The sequence below is a fragment of the Myotis lucifugus genome, unplaced genomic scaffold (assembly GCF_000147115.1).
Source record: "Myotis lucifugus unplaced genomic scaffold, Myoluc2.0 scaffold_90, whole genome shotgun sequence".
In the NCBI taxonomy this organism is placed as follows: domain Eukaryota; kingdom Metazoa; phylum Chordata; class Mammalia; order Chiroptera; family Vespertilionidae; genus Myotis; species Myotis lucifugus.
In genome coordinates, this window is record NW_005871138.1 from 3,662,721 (window position 1) to 3,677,025 (window position 14,305).

At 53.9% G+C, this 14,305-nt stretch overlaps 2 protein-coding genes across 2 annotated transcripts in view; one reads left to right on the forward strand and one right to left on the reverse strand.

Moving 5' to 3' along the window:
* Positions 1-2,556, reverse strand: part of RBPJL (recombination signal binding protein for immunoglobulin kappa J region like) — a 10,273-nt gene extending 7,717 nt beyond the window's left edge. Inside the window, 3 exon segments of the mRNA XM_023756221.1 lie at positions 18-117; positions 2,327-2,459; positions 2,542-2,556. Coding sequence (XP_023611989.1) covers positions 18-117; positions 2,327-2,336 — 110 coding nt within the window. The 5' untranslated portion in view covers positions 2,337-2,459; positions 2,542-2,556.
* On the forward strand, positions 2,035-12,513 carry MATN4 (matrilin 4). Its single transcript, XM_023756220.1, is given in 11 exon segments — positions 2,035-2,383; positions 3,131-3,555; positions 3,557-3,614; positions 3,617-3,700; positions 4,390-4,512; positions 6,755-6,877; positions 6,970-7,092; positions 8,881-9,294; positions 9,389-9,541; positions 11,892-11,999; positions 12,081-12,513. Coding segments are annotated over 11 exon segments (1,749 nt in total). The 5' UTR covers positions 2,035-2,304; the 3' UTR covers positions 12,140-12,513.
* Positions 12,514-14,305: the final 1,792 nt, after the last annotated feature.

Below are 14,305 nucleotides of genomic sequence, written 5' to 3' on the forward strand. Positions count from 1 at the left end.
CGCTGCCCGCGCCCTACCTGCTCCAGCTGCCCGCGAGGCCCCGCCCGTCGGCTCCACTCTGCGGTCGCGCCTCCGAGTTGTCTCTCAGGTTCAGGTGAGTCAGAGGGCCTGGGGGTTCTGCGGGGGAGCAGGCCACCAGCCAGACCAGGCGACCGCACTTAGCCGCGGCTGCACCCCTATTGTGTCCGCCCTGGACCCGCGGTGCCCTTCCCACCTCCGTGGGGTCCTTTCCAAGTTGAGTCCACACCAGCCAGCCCACCAAAAAGGGAGGGGACGTTTCCCCTAATCTCCTCCCCTGGGGACCTCCAGGAACCTCCTCGAGGTGCTCATCCTTCAGCCAGCTGTTGAGGAATTATTCACAGCTCTCCTCCCCCTGGAGCCCGCTCTCCCCACCCGAAAGGCATTTATTTCCAAATCGTTCATTTTAACGCAGGATTGAGTCACCCCTCCAAGGAGCTCTGGGTTCGAGCTCAGCCTTGTCACCACGTTGCTGTGTGGCTTTGGGTGAGACACTGCTGTCTCTGGACCTAGTTCCTTCCTCTGTGGAAGGAGGGGGTTGGAAAGGTGATGAACTTGGAGGCAGCCGCTGTTTTGATTTTCTAGGGCTCCTGGGCCACAGTAGGATGCCAGGTGAGGTGTTTGCTCACGCCAAGAGCAGGATAAGGGTGGCCTTAATCAAGATTGGGGGGCCTGGAGGCTTCTGAAAGTAGGAAAGGATGGGAGGTGGCCAAAGCCCCTTGTGCCTTTAAAACGCCCCTGCTCTGGGGGTGGGGGTGGGGGGGCGGGATGCTGGCCTCAGCTGTGGCCCAAGCTAGAGAAAGCATTCCACACTTTCCCACCTCCAGCAGCTGGCACATCTGGCTTAGTCACCCTCCGTGACGGACTCTGCCAGACGGATTTTTGTTCCTCCACCGGCCTGAAGGCGGAGGCGGAGAGGATCCGGGACGGGAAGGCCGCCTGCAGTGAGCGGCGGCACCGACCTTGCTCAGAATAGGCCCATTCACGGACTGGGGGAAGGGGCGGGGCTGCGGTTGGGTTAGGGGCGGCTGGCCCCCCTACCAAGAGACAGCAATAGAAAAGTGGCCAACGCAGCTTCAGCACGGGGCGCGGGAGTGGGTAGAGAGCAGAGGGAGTGAATGCAAAGAAAAGAGGTCCAGTGGCTCCTAGACACCAGGTTGCCAGGCAACTCAAAAGGAAGAAGGGGAACAAGGAGTCCCCGGTTCCTCTGCAGCTCCGTGGGCAGCCTTCTTGGGCCTCATTGTCCCCATCTGTACAATGGGAGTCTTTCTCGTGATGCTCGAGGGGCCTCGTCAAGGGCCTCGGGAGGGTAAACGCTCACCTGCCGCCCCCACAGGGTCCATGGCCGCGTTCTGCTCCCTCACAGCCCTCAGGGTGCGCCCCGTGCTGCCGCCCTCAGAACCCTGAGCACTCCTGCTCCCGGGCCCTCGCGCCGGATATAGCCTACCCCCGCCTTATCTCAAGGCCCCGGGCTCCCGGCCCGCTGTTTGCTCTGGGCAGGGGCACCTGCGGGGCAGATGTGGGCTTCCCACGGCCACCGAGCCAACGGAGCCAGGCCCGGGAGGCGCCCCCTGGCGGCTTCTCCTGAGAGCTGGAGGGGAGTCAGGCACTAAGCCTGGAATTCAAGTGCGCGGTGGGTTTTGGCCACGCAGTGCCCGCCCCTTACCCTCTCCACCGGAGCGCCGGCCCTCCCCGAGGCCTGCGGTGGCGCGGTGTGTGGCTGAGTGTGTGTGTGTGTGTGTGTGTGTGTGTGTGTGTGTGTGTGTGTATGTGTGAAGGCCAGCCACACAGAGGCGCCTGTACAGGGAGGGGAAGGGGACCCGCGGGGGGAATGGCTTCCTTCTGCAGAGGTTTTCCTCCCCGGGAAGCGAGGGCGTGGAACAGTCCTACCGGTCCCCTGGGTGTAGGATTGTCTCTCGGCGCAGCCACTTTCTTGTCGTGAGACTTTGGGTTCCGGCGCTCAAATTCGTTGAGCCTGTTTCCTAATCTGTACAATGGGAACAGTAACAGCGTGTCTCATAGAATTGTTAGAGGACTACCTGCCACAATGCGGGAGAAGCGGTTAACATTGTGCCTGGCACAAGGAATTCAGCAATCTCAGTGAAACGAAAACTAATTATTGTGAAAAGATACACGAAAGTAGAGAGATTAGTAAAATAAACCCAGGACCCTCCTACGCCTCCAAGTGCCCCTCACCCAGAATGAGGGTTCTGCAGATACTATTGTTTTGCCATTTCCTTTCCCCCCTCCAGGCTCTGACACCCCGTTTCCTGTCCCCCAAGTGCCATGAGGGGCCTCCCCTGCTCACCACTGCCCATATTGCTGCTCCTTCTCCAGCCCTGGGAAACCCAGCTCCAGTTCCAAGGTGAGCAGGGGCCCAGCCCTGACAGCGAGGGGCGAGGAACAGAAGCAGGTTTTCTGTCCGCAGCCAGCTAGGCCTGCTGGGAGAGAAAAGCCAGACTTTGGAGCCCCCCCCGCCCCCCCCCCCCCCACAGCAGGCTGGGTTTGAATTCATCCTTTCACCTCTCTGGGCCTCAGTCTCCTCGTCTGTAGGATGCGGCTTAGAGATAACAAGATCAGGCTCATGCAGAATGCCCATTTGGTGCTAAATTTTTCAGAGCTAATTGGAAAAAAAATCAAGAGATTTCACATAAAAATCCATATTTGGGACTTCTCTTTAAAAATCCAAGGATCTGCTAACACGGATCTGCAGGGCTGCATGCAACTTTTGGCTGCAGCTGCCCACTCTAGGAGGGATACGGGCTCTCGGGGTGCCCGCCATCCCACCCCACCGGTTCGCTCATTTATGTTGCCCACCTGGCTCCTACAGGCATTTGAGTTGCGACGTTCCCTCTCCCTCTCCCTCTCCCAAAGGGGTAATGCCTCCTCGGAATAGCCCTCAGAGCTGTGGGATAGAGGACCGGTGAATCTCCCAGCCCAGGCCCTCAGCTCATGCTGGGCGAGTGAAGGCATCTACCGTGCAGTTGCCAGGGTAGTTCCGTGTGGGCGCTGTTATGCAGGGAGGGTGCCATTCCGCCCTGGTTTTCCCTGGGGATCTCCTCGGAAAGAAGGCTTCGCTGACCTAGGAAAGTCCTTCCTGGTCTCCTCGCAGGTCCCAGGTGCCGCACTGGACCCCTGGACTTGGTGTTTGTGATTGACAGCTCGCGCAGCGTGCGCCCCTTCGAGTTCGAGACCATGCGGCAGTTCCTGGTGGGCCTCCTCCGCCGCTTGGACGTGGGGCCCAACGCCACGCGCGTCGGCGTGATCCAGTATTCGAGTCAAGTGCAGAGCGTCTTCCGGCTCGGAGCCTTCTCGCGCCGCGAGGACATGGAGCGCGCCATCCGCGCTTTGGTGCCCCTGGCGCAGGGCACCATGACGGGGCTGGCCATCCAATACGCCATGAATGTGGCCTTCAGCGTGGCCGAAGGCGCGCGCCCGCTGGAGGCGCGCGTGCCGCGAGTCGCTGTAATCGTGACCGACGGGCGGCCCCAGGATCGGGTGGCGGAGGTGGCGGCGCAGGCGCGCGCCCGCGGAATTCGAGATCTATGCGGTGGGGGTGCAGCGGCCCGACGTGGGCTCCCTGCGCGCCATGGCCTCGCCCCTCTGGACGAGCACGTCTTCCTGGTCGAGTCCTTCGACCTTATCCAGGAGTTTGGCCTGCAGTTCCAGGGCCGGCTGTGTGGTGAGTTGGGGAGCGCTGGAGCGAGGCTCAATGTGCCTCCATTCCCATTCCTGCCCCAGTGCCTCCCCACACCAGGCGGGGCCCCGCCCACGAGAGAGCGGAGGCGCCCAAGGCCTAACGCAGCCACACAGCCACGCTGTGTCACAGGCCAGCTCTGGCCACTTTCGCTTAGGCTTCACCCACCAGGAGCAACATTTGGCGCACTCTCCCAGTAGGATGAGCTGTGGCTTACCACAGGCTTCATGTCCAACTCCAACACCGCCCCTCAACACTGAAAGCGCCGCCCCTCAAAGATGAGGGCCCACTACCCACTCCAAAGAGTCATGTCTCGCCCACACGGGCATGGCCCTGCCCCCTCGCACCTTAGCTCCTCCTCCAAGCTGACAGAGCTGTTTGCGTCACACCTCGGGTGGCTCCGCCCACCTGGATTCAGCGCCTCTCCGCCTCTCTACCTGCATAGTCCTGCCCCAGCCCATTACACAGATAGCCCAGCCTCCCTCTTCTGAGCCTATTCACAGGGGCTGTGAACAGGGCCCTGTTCCTTCCCGCTCAGATCGGCCCTTCTCGAGTGAATCATATCCCACCTAAGTCCAAACCTGATCATGGTTCCTGCCTTTGACCCCGCCCAGCTGTCTCCTGTTGGAGGGTCTGCCCATCTGTCCCCTGCTCTTCTACTTGTGTGTCCTCAGGAAAGAACCTGTGTGCTGAGGGGGGACACGGCTGCCAGCACCAATGTGTCAGCTCCCCTGGCACCTTCCACTGCACCTGCAACCCCGGCTACCAGCTAGCAGCAGATCACAAGGGCTGTTTGGGTGAGAACTATTCCGGCCCTGCCATCCTGAGCCTTCCGAGGGCCCCCATTGCCCCAGCATCAGCCCAATGCGTCTGGAAAGGTCTTTGGAAGTAAAGTCCAGCTCCCTCGCTTTATAGGTCTGAGAAAGGGAAGGCATGCCTGGAGCCACACAAGTCCTTGATGTGACCACAGCTAGAAACCGTGACCCCGCAATTAAGTGTGCTTTCTGCATCCTCCCGTCTCCTGTCTGGCTCCAATACACCTCCCAAACGTGTTTGTGTCTTCTCACAGGCACGTCTTTACAGATTCTGTAACTTAGACACTGTTGGAGTCTTCACTTATGGTCTCCATACACCACCTCCCCTGCCACATACATGCTGTCATTCCTGCTTCTGCATCTCACCTGGGCTGCTCACCTGGGCTCTCTTCCTGCTCCTCCCTGCACCTGCACATCTTTCAAGGCCGGGTTCTTTATTTTTGCCTCCTGAAAAGCCACGACACACAATGCCTTTGCTTGTACAATCGGGACTTTCTTTTTCATGTGTATCTGTGTCCGCTCCTTTCATCTTAATGACAGATACCATGTGCTGAGGGCCAAGTTAATATCAGACATTGTGCTTGGAGCACTGCATACATTATCTCCCAACCTCACCCCAACCTGGAAAATGAGGTCATGTGATCCCCATAATGTCCGCTGGGGGTTTCTTGTTTCTAGAACTTTGACAAAACTGGTTTGAAACCCCATGTGATGACCCATGAACATCCCAATCCCTCCCCCAGATCTCCGGGAATTCCCCAAGTGCTTACATTCTGTGGTCCCCTCTCACTCTGAGCTTCTGCAGAATTCAATCAGTTTATGGCTCCTCTCTCAATTTCTCAACCCCACACATGCTGTCCTTGTTCCATGCGCATAAATCAGCCTCTTCCTTGGTTCACACACTTGTGCACACAACAACATGTGTGTGTACTTGTAAGTGCGTGCATATGCCCATTTCACTAAAGATGGGGTGGACACAGGTGTGAATTACATCTCAGTAAAGCCAAACATACCAGTACACACACCAAAGGAAACATCCTTTTTCAAAAATCTTTATTGCTGAAAGTATTACAGATGTTCCCCTGAAACATCCATTTTATAAATAATTGAATACTAAGCACCCTTGACCCTGAAAGCCCTCAGTCACCCACTGCAAGGGATTTTTTTACTGGCATTCTCAACCCACACAGCCACTCATCTTCACACCATTTGTCTTGTTCTTTTTCTTCCTCTCTCCACTTCCCCCTCTTTTCTAGAAACCCCAAATTCTCACTTTTTTTATGCAGAATAACTCACCTCTCTCCAGCCCTTATTCCCCAGTGCAGCGCCAGGCCATCTTTGCACATCTAAGCCATCAAGATACGCAGCAGGGCAATAGCTCACCTTCCCCAGAAGGAAGTTGTAAATAGCAATGGCTCTCTTCCATTGTTTCCTCATTTTGCAGGTGGGGAAATGGAGGCTGAGACGGGTGAAGTGGCAGGATCTAGTCCTCCTGCATTAGTCAGTGAGCATCTTCGGGGCAGGGGCCTGTCTTCCACAGCTGTGGTTCTCGGTCTTAATCCTGGCTTAGTAAGGCGCACTCTGGGATGCATCTGGGTCTTGAGCTGGTAGGGCCACCTGGCCCAGAGCAAGGAGGCCTGTGCATATAGGAATCACAGATGCCTGGTTACCACCCCAGGTTAATTAAATCAGGATAGTTGAGAATTGCAGTACAGGCATCAGAGAAGTAGGGAAAGGGATAGAGAGATAGAAACATCAATGATGAGAGAGAATCACTGATCAGCTGCCTCCTGCACACCCCACACTGGAAATCAAGCCTGCAACCTGGGCATGTGCCCGGACCGTGAATCGACCTCCTGGTTCATAGGGTGACACTCAGCCACTGAGCCATGCCAGCTGGTTGGGGCCTGGGTATTTTTTAAAAGCTGTGCTGTCAGGGCTGAGAAGTGCAGCCCCCAAAGTATATGCCAGCCTCCCCTCTTCCTCAGCCATTGACCTGTGCACTGAAGAAACTCATGGCTGTGAGCACCACTATGTCAGTTCCCCAGGTTCCTATTGCTGTTGGTTCAGAGCTGGCTTTGTACTCCAGCAGGACCAGAGGAGCTGCAGGGTTGAGCGATCCCCCGCCCTCCCCCTCTCCCCCCACACACATTAGCACCTTGGATCGAGGTCTCTAATGGCTCCAATCAGAAGCGATATCTTACTGCCTTTCCCTCCCCACCAGTCATTGATCACTGCAGCTTTGGGAACCACAGCTGCCAGCATGAGTGTGTGAGCACCCTTGGTGGGCCAAGGTGCCGCTGCAGAGAAGGCCACGAATTGCTACCTGATGGGAGGAGCTGTCATGGTGAGGAGGGGTCTCCTGCCTTGTGCAGAGGGGCAAAGGGTCTTAGCTAGTGGAGTCCACCCTGACTTATCCCGACCTGTCTCTCCTTCCAGCTCGGGACCTTTGCAATGGCATAGACCATGGATGTGAGTTCCAGTGTGTGAGTGACGGCCTCACCTACCGCTGCCTGTGCCCCGATGGACGGCAACTCCAGGCAGATGGCAAGAGCTGCAACCGTGAGTTATGGGTGGGAGGGGACACTGTCTGTCCCTGCCCCACTGCTCACGTTCTGAGCATCCTTGACTTTGGTGTGGGTGTGGTGTGAATGTGTGAGTGTAGGTGGTGGTGATGGCATTGGAGGGTGTGCCATGCCCTGCCTCTATCTCTTTCTCTTCAATTCTTTACCCTGTTGCCAATATATTCTTATTGATTTTAGAGAGAGTGATAGAAACATCAATGATGAGAGAGAATTATTGATTGGCTGCCTCCTACATGCCCCATACTGGGGATCGAGCCCACAACCCAGGCATGTGCCCTGACTAGGAATGGAATGGTGACCTCCTGGTTCATAGATCGACCCTCAACCACTGAGCAACACTGGCCGGCCAAGGTTAATTTTTAAAAAATACATACATGGGTGGGCAAAAGTAAGATTACAGTTGTGAGTATGTGAAACACAAAGTTTATTCTTGTATTATTATTTGTTGATTATTGTATTATTTTCCATACAAACAACTATCACCTACTTTTGCCCACTCCTGTATTTGATCACATTCTTCCCTCGCTCAAAAGCCATCTGTGGCTCACCAGTGCCTACAGAATAAAGATCAAATGCCTTACCTCTGAGTTTTTCAAATGGGGGGTACAACCACATTCATGGATAATGAAATCAAATTAGGGAGTTACAACCAGTATTAACACGAAAGAAAGAAAAAATAGAGTTTACAGCATGTAGAAAGAATAAATATTTCATGAAACGTAATTTTAACTGAGCATATGTAGTACATCATGATGTATTATTACGGTGGTTGTTGTTTTTACTGTGGGTTGTGGTCACATTTTTGAAACTACTGCCTTAGTTCATCACAGTCTAGCTTCAGCCAACCCCATAAACCTGTCTCTTGCCACACTTGAACACTTTAGCCAGACTGGCCTGTCTTTCCCCAAATGTGTCAAGAGCTTCCATGCCTGGGCATATTCTGCCCCCACCATCTAGAATGTCCCTCCACGCCTTGGAGAAGTCCCACTCTTCTTTGAAGACCAAGTCAAATGTCACCACCTCCATGCAGCCTTCCTCACCAAGTCCAGGAAGAATGAATTATTCTTCCCTCAGATTCTCTGCTGTAACATAGGGCACGTCTGACTGCTCTGCTCTGTCCTAATTTCCTTATGGATCAGGATTATGTTACATTTATTGTCGAAACACCTTCAGGACTAGCCAAGTCCCAGGCTCAGAACAGGGGAGTCAACATTGCAGAGTGCTTACGAGCCTGGGTTTGGGGGCCAGACAGACCTAGTTTCAAACCCTGGCTATGGAATCCAGAGCAAAACACTTTATACTTCAGAACCCCGAGTTACAGAAAATGGGGATAATCCCCAAGGTTATTGGGAAGATTGAGAAACAACATATAAAGCTCCTAGCCCAGTGCCTGACACACAGTAAGCTGTCAAATACTAATGTTTTTGTTTTTATTTCGTATTGTTAATACTGGTAAAGTGTTAAGGATTCTGTCTGGTACATAGCAGATGATCAATAAAGACTAACTATTGTAGTTGTGGGTATTATTATTATTGTTATTGTTAAGATGCTTTTAGCATATTGCCTGGTTTGTTGTGCTCAGCACTCAATAAATGGCAAAGGTTGTAACGATGCTGATAATAATAATAACAATACATCATGCCAGTGCCTGGCCCAGGAAGGCCTTCACGCATGGTGTCTGTTATAGAATGAATGAGCTGGGTAGATGGCTGCTGCCAGCCAAGATTCTGGTCTCTCCATCCAAGACCTTCTCCTCACTGCCTAGGGTGCCGGGAGGGCCACGTGGATCTGGTTCTGCTGGTCGATGGCTCCAAGAGCGTGCGCCCTCAGAACTTCGAGCTGGTGAAGCGTTTTGTGAACCAGATCGTGGACTTCCTGGACGTGTCCCCCGAGGGCACGCGTGTGGGGATGGTGCAGTTCTCCAGCCGAGTGCGCACAGAGTTCCCTCTGGGCCGCTATGGCACCGCGGCCGAGGTGAAGCAGGCGGTCCTGGCTGTGGAGTACATGGAGCGCGGTACCATGACTGGGCTGGCGCTGCGCCACATGGTGGAACACAGCTTCTCCGAGGCGCAGGGCGCGCGGCCCCGCGTCCTCAATGTACCTCGCGTGGGCCTGGTCTTCACCGATGGCCGCTCCCAGGATGACATCTCAGTGTGGGCTGCGCGCGCCAAGGAGGAAGGTGGGCTTGGCGCGAGGCGCGCTGGCGTGGGGTTGGGTTGGACGCGGGGAGGTGACTTTCCTGAGGTCTAGGGCGCCCCCTGTACCCTCCGTAGGCATCGTCATGTACGCCGTGGGCGTGGGCAAGGCGGTGGAGGAGGAGCTGCGCGAGATCGCCTCCGAGCCCGCAGAGCTGCACGTGTCCTACTCCCCCGACTTCAGCACCATGACGCACCTGCTGGAGAACCTCAAAGGCAGCATCTGCCCGGGTGAGCGCGTCTGGCTCGGGCCCCTCCTCTTCTCTCTTTGCCCAACCTCTGAAATCTCCCCTTACTGTTCACCTCCATCCCCTCCTGGAGTTACAGCCAGGGCGTGGGCCTCACTAGACAGAGCCTTGTTACTCAAAGTGTGGCCCGGGACCAGCGGCAAGGCCCTCACTGGGTAGCTTGTTAGAACAGCAGCATTTCCAACTCTCTCCAGGCCAAATGAATTAGATTTTGCACTTGAACCAAATGCGTTTGTATGTATGTTAAAGTTTAAGAAGCACTAGACTAGGCTAGACCTGTCCCCAAACTAGTGGGTGTTCAGAATGATTTGGGAGTTTCTCAGAGGAATGCCAACCAGCGTTTCTATAGTTCATTAACTTGGAATTCAATTGTACAGACTTGGCAAAGTGGCAGGACGGAGTGTTTCAAGTACACAAAGCTATGTATTTTCGTTTGAACAATGTAGCCCATAAATGCAATCCGTACTTCATGGTGTTCAGCTGAAAAAATGCTGTGAAGGAGGAGAAGAGAGCTGTTGAACCTTGTGAACTGTACTTTAGAGGCCATACAGGGGATTTTGGGGGTAGTTTTTACCATAGAGTCTTTAGACTCTAACCCAGGCCTAAGATGTGACTCTTCTTTCAGATTTCCAGGCCCTACCTCCAGAGTGAGGTTCAGGAGAGCTAGGCTGGGCCTAGGAAGTCTCTCTCTCTCTCTCTCTCTCTCTCTCTCTCTCACACACAGAACTGCATGGGTCCACTTATATGTGGATAAAATGTATGCCTGTAAGTAGACTCGCTCAGTTCAAATCCATGTTGTTCATAGGTCAACGAATCCGCATATGCAGAGGGCTGACTTAAGTGAGCTGCAGATTTTCAACTATGCAGTGGGTCAGAGTTTCTAATCCTTGCTTTGTTCAAGGGTCAGCTGTATATACATACATATAGGTGGATCCATACATATATGTGTGTATGTATATGCATATACGTATATACACATGCACACATACACCCCCAGGCTAATTCTAATAATTAGCCAGCACATTGGGGAGGCACCGGATAGCTGCTCCTTCAGGGCCTTTCCTGTCCTGGCTCTCATGTCCCACACAGTGTAACATTGGATAAGACACTTAATCCCCACCCATACCTCAACTTCCCTTCTGTAACAGGGGAGGGTGCTGGCTACCCAAGGTTGTCTCCAGCTCTAGAATCCTAAGAGAAATCTGGGCTCTGGGGTTGAGGCCCTTCACCAATTGGCTGTATGACTTTGGACAGACCCTCCCCTCCCCCCCCCCCGAATTTCCTCATCTGCAAAGTTAGGAGTCTTTGTGGGACAGTCACCAATGCCATTAATGGATGACATACAGCAGTTTGCTAAGGATGCATACAAGACTAAGAAGTAACCTTTAAAATCATAACAGCAATTCTTTACTGGAGGCCCAGGCATTGTGCTGTCATTAAAAATGCCACATGTTTACAGAACGTCAGTGAATCCAAGGTACCATCCATTGTCAAATTCACCATTATTTTCTATGTAGCTAAGAAAAATGGGGGCCAGATTTAATTATAGGCACTTATTGCGTCAGACTCACCTAGAGGTTCAGTTAAAACACAGATTGCTGGGCGCCAACTTCAGTGTTTCTGATCCAGGTAGAGCCTGATAATTTGCATTTCTAATAACTTCCCAGATGATGCTGATGCTTCCTCTCCCGGGACACTTGGAGAACCGCTGGTCTAGTTGAAATACACGGTCAGGTATTTACTGTGTCAGGCAGTGCTCTGGATCTGCGCTCCCAATAAGGTAGCCACCAGGGACATGTGCCCACTTAATTTAAATTCATTACAATTAAAGTAAAAAATTAGTTCTGTAGTCACACAAAGCCATATTTCAGGTGTTAAATAGCTACACGTGGCTTGTGGCTACCACACAGGACAGGGCAGATATGGAACATGTCATCGCTGCATAAAGTTTCACCCGGAGAGTGCTGCTGTGAACTCTTGCCGCTATTTTATTTTAACAAGATCTCCGGGTGATTCTGAGCATCGAGTTTTGAGAAACACTCTTCTAAGGTGTGTATAGTCACACACAAATGATAGAATCCTCAGTACCAGCCAATGAATAGATTTTCTCGTATCCTTTTTTACAGATGGGGAAACTGAGGCTTAGAAAGGTTGGGTGAGGTTTCCAATATCTCACAGCTACTAGTATGTAGCTGGACTCATCCCAGGTCTGTTTGAACCCAAAGCCCATACACGCAACCACAGGCTGGGTGGAGGCAGAGCACAGGGCCTTGGCCAGGGACCCCTGGTCCTGCAGATTCTCATTCCCCTGACTCTCTGTCCCTGGCTGGCAGAGGAGGGCATCAGCGCCGGGACAGAGCTTCGGAGTCCCTGTGAGTGCGAAAGCCTCGTGGAGTTCCAGGGCCGCACGCTGGGGGCGCTCGAGAGTCTCACTCAGAACCATATCCTTTGAGTTGGGGGCGCCGGCTGGAGTGAAGGGGACGGGACCCCCGCGATCCCCGCCGGTTTCCTTAACCGCTCACTCGCCCAGCTGACGGCGCGCCTGGAGGATCTGGAGAACCAGCTGGCCACCCATATGTGAGGCCCGCGGTGGCCCGGAACGGGCAGGGGTGAGGCCCCAAGGACAATGCCTCCTCTTGCGCCATCGGGGCGCCAGGGCGGGACTGAGCCTGAGCCCCTTGGGCTCGGACTGTCGGGGACCGGGGGCTGGCGGGTTCCCAGCGCTGAGCTGGCCTCGCCCGGATCACAAGCCTGACTGCGGAGGACGGGGACGCGTGCTGGATCCGCACGCTCTGCCGCTTGCTTCTCTGCTCTCAGTTCTTTGTTGGATTTCTTTTTTTGTTTGTTTGTTTTCTTTTTCTTAAAAAAAAAAAATCTGGTTTCCTCGGGGTCGGTTTGTGGGTCTTGCTCCGCCGCCAGGGGGAGGGGAGGCCAGACAGAGCGCGCTTCTGCGGCGCCCGAGTGGCGTCTCCTCCGAGAAAGGCGCATTGTGCGGGGGGTCGGGCTGGGGGGCAGGGGCCTGGGCACCGCTTCCCCCTCCTTGTTTATTCAGCCAGAACAGACGGCTCCTTCTGCCGGCTGCGGGAAGGGAGGGGGCTCCAGGGGACCCCCTGGGGTCTGCGCAAGTCTGCGCCCCCCTCCATTCCGCAGCGATCAAACGCTTCGCTCTCTGGGCCATACTCTATCTCATGGTGCCCCCAAACCTGACTGAAAAGCTGCTGACTGGGCGGGAGTTGGCGAGAAGCAGGAGGCAGTAACTGAGCCCCTAAATGGACGGGGTGGGGGCGGAGAGGTGAGTTTCGCCTGGATTTCATCTCCCTCCTGCATTAGGTAGGAAGAAGAGAGGGTATCATCCAGGACCTCTGGCTCAGAGCAGGCCTCTGCCTGCCCAGCCTGTGCCCCACACTCTCTGCCTCTGCTCCTCAAACAAACAAACCACAAAAACAACAACCCTAAAACCAGCCCTCTGTGGTACAGAGCACAGACCAGTACCATTTTCCAAGTGCATGTGCTTCCAGTCCTGGAGTGATTGTGCGCAAATTACTCTTTGTTTCCACATCTGTCAATGGGGATTGAAATTGTTACCCCCAAGAGTGATGGTGAGAACTGAGGAAATATTCTAAGGCATCTGGCATTGTGCCTGGCACAATGAATGCCTCTCAGTCAATGGTAGCTATTAATTATTCTTATAATGACAGCTAATGCGTTAAGTCTTGGGCACTATTCTAAGTGATTTGCAGGTATTGGCATTTTATCCTCACAAAAACCTTGTGAGGTAGGAATTATTGCCTTTATCACCCCCATTTTGCAGACCTTCCAGCCAAGCCTTACCCTGTGGCTGGAATTTCAGTAGGATTTCCAGCCAAGGAGGATTTCACAGGTGAATGAAGCATGAACGTGTGTGGTTAGGAGTGACTGGAGTATGTGGGGACGGATAATTGATGGCTGAGATCTTACCTGGACTTGAGGGTCAGATGGGCTAAAGTGCTAAACCACAGCGCCTGACTTATGACTTCATCTGCCCCAAACCTTTATTTTACAGTTGGGGAACCAGGCCTAGAGGGCAGAGTTGCCTGCTCAAGATCACACAGTGAGAGAAACCTACCTGGGTCAGCCAGCAGCCTAGGGGGGTCTGATTGGATTGAGGACGCCAACTGATGGGGTGGCCAGGAGCGCAAAGCTCCCTCCTTTGGCGATGGCCAGGACTGTCTTCTCTGGGGTTTCTTTTCTCATCTGCTCTTTTATCCTGCAATTTCTTCAATAGCCACTGGGTGGCGCCTGAAGCTCTGACTTGGAGTTGAGTCCCAAATCAGACACTTGGCATCTGGCACTTGGACTAAGGAGTCAGGCCAGCCCTTCTCCATAAAGCCCTCTTCCCGGTTCAGACCCCTCCCTGACTCTGGCCGACCCACCACCCCAGGCTGGAGGCTGCTTCTGTTCCGTAGGTATTGAGCACACACTCCTGGATTTGCAGACCAACCCCACTGCTTACCAGCTGTGTATCCTGTTGACAGGTGCTGGCTTCCTTCCCCATCTCCCAACGCACCCCCCCCCCCCCCACCCCGCCTCTCATTTCTCATTTCCCTTTCCTCTTACCCCCTTTTGCCTTTTGGTTAGGAAAGAATGTCCCACACGTGGGCAGCTAGCCTCTGCTTCTTTGTTTACACCCCTCCTACGTCATCAGTTCATTAACCCAAGAACAGAAAGAACCCAAGTAACAGAAGGGGGAAGGGAGGCGGGGAGGAGA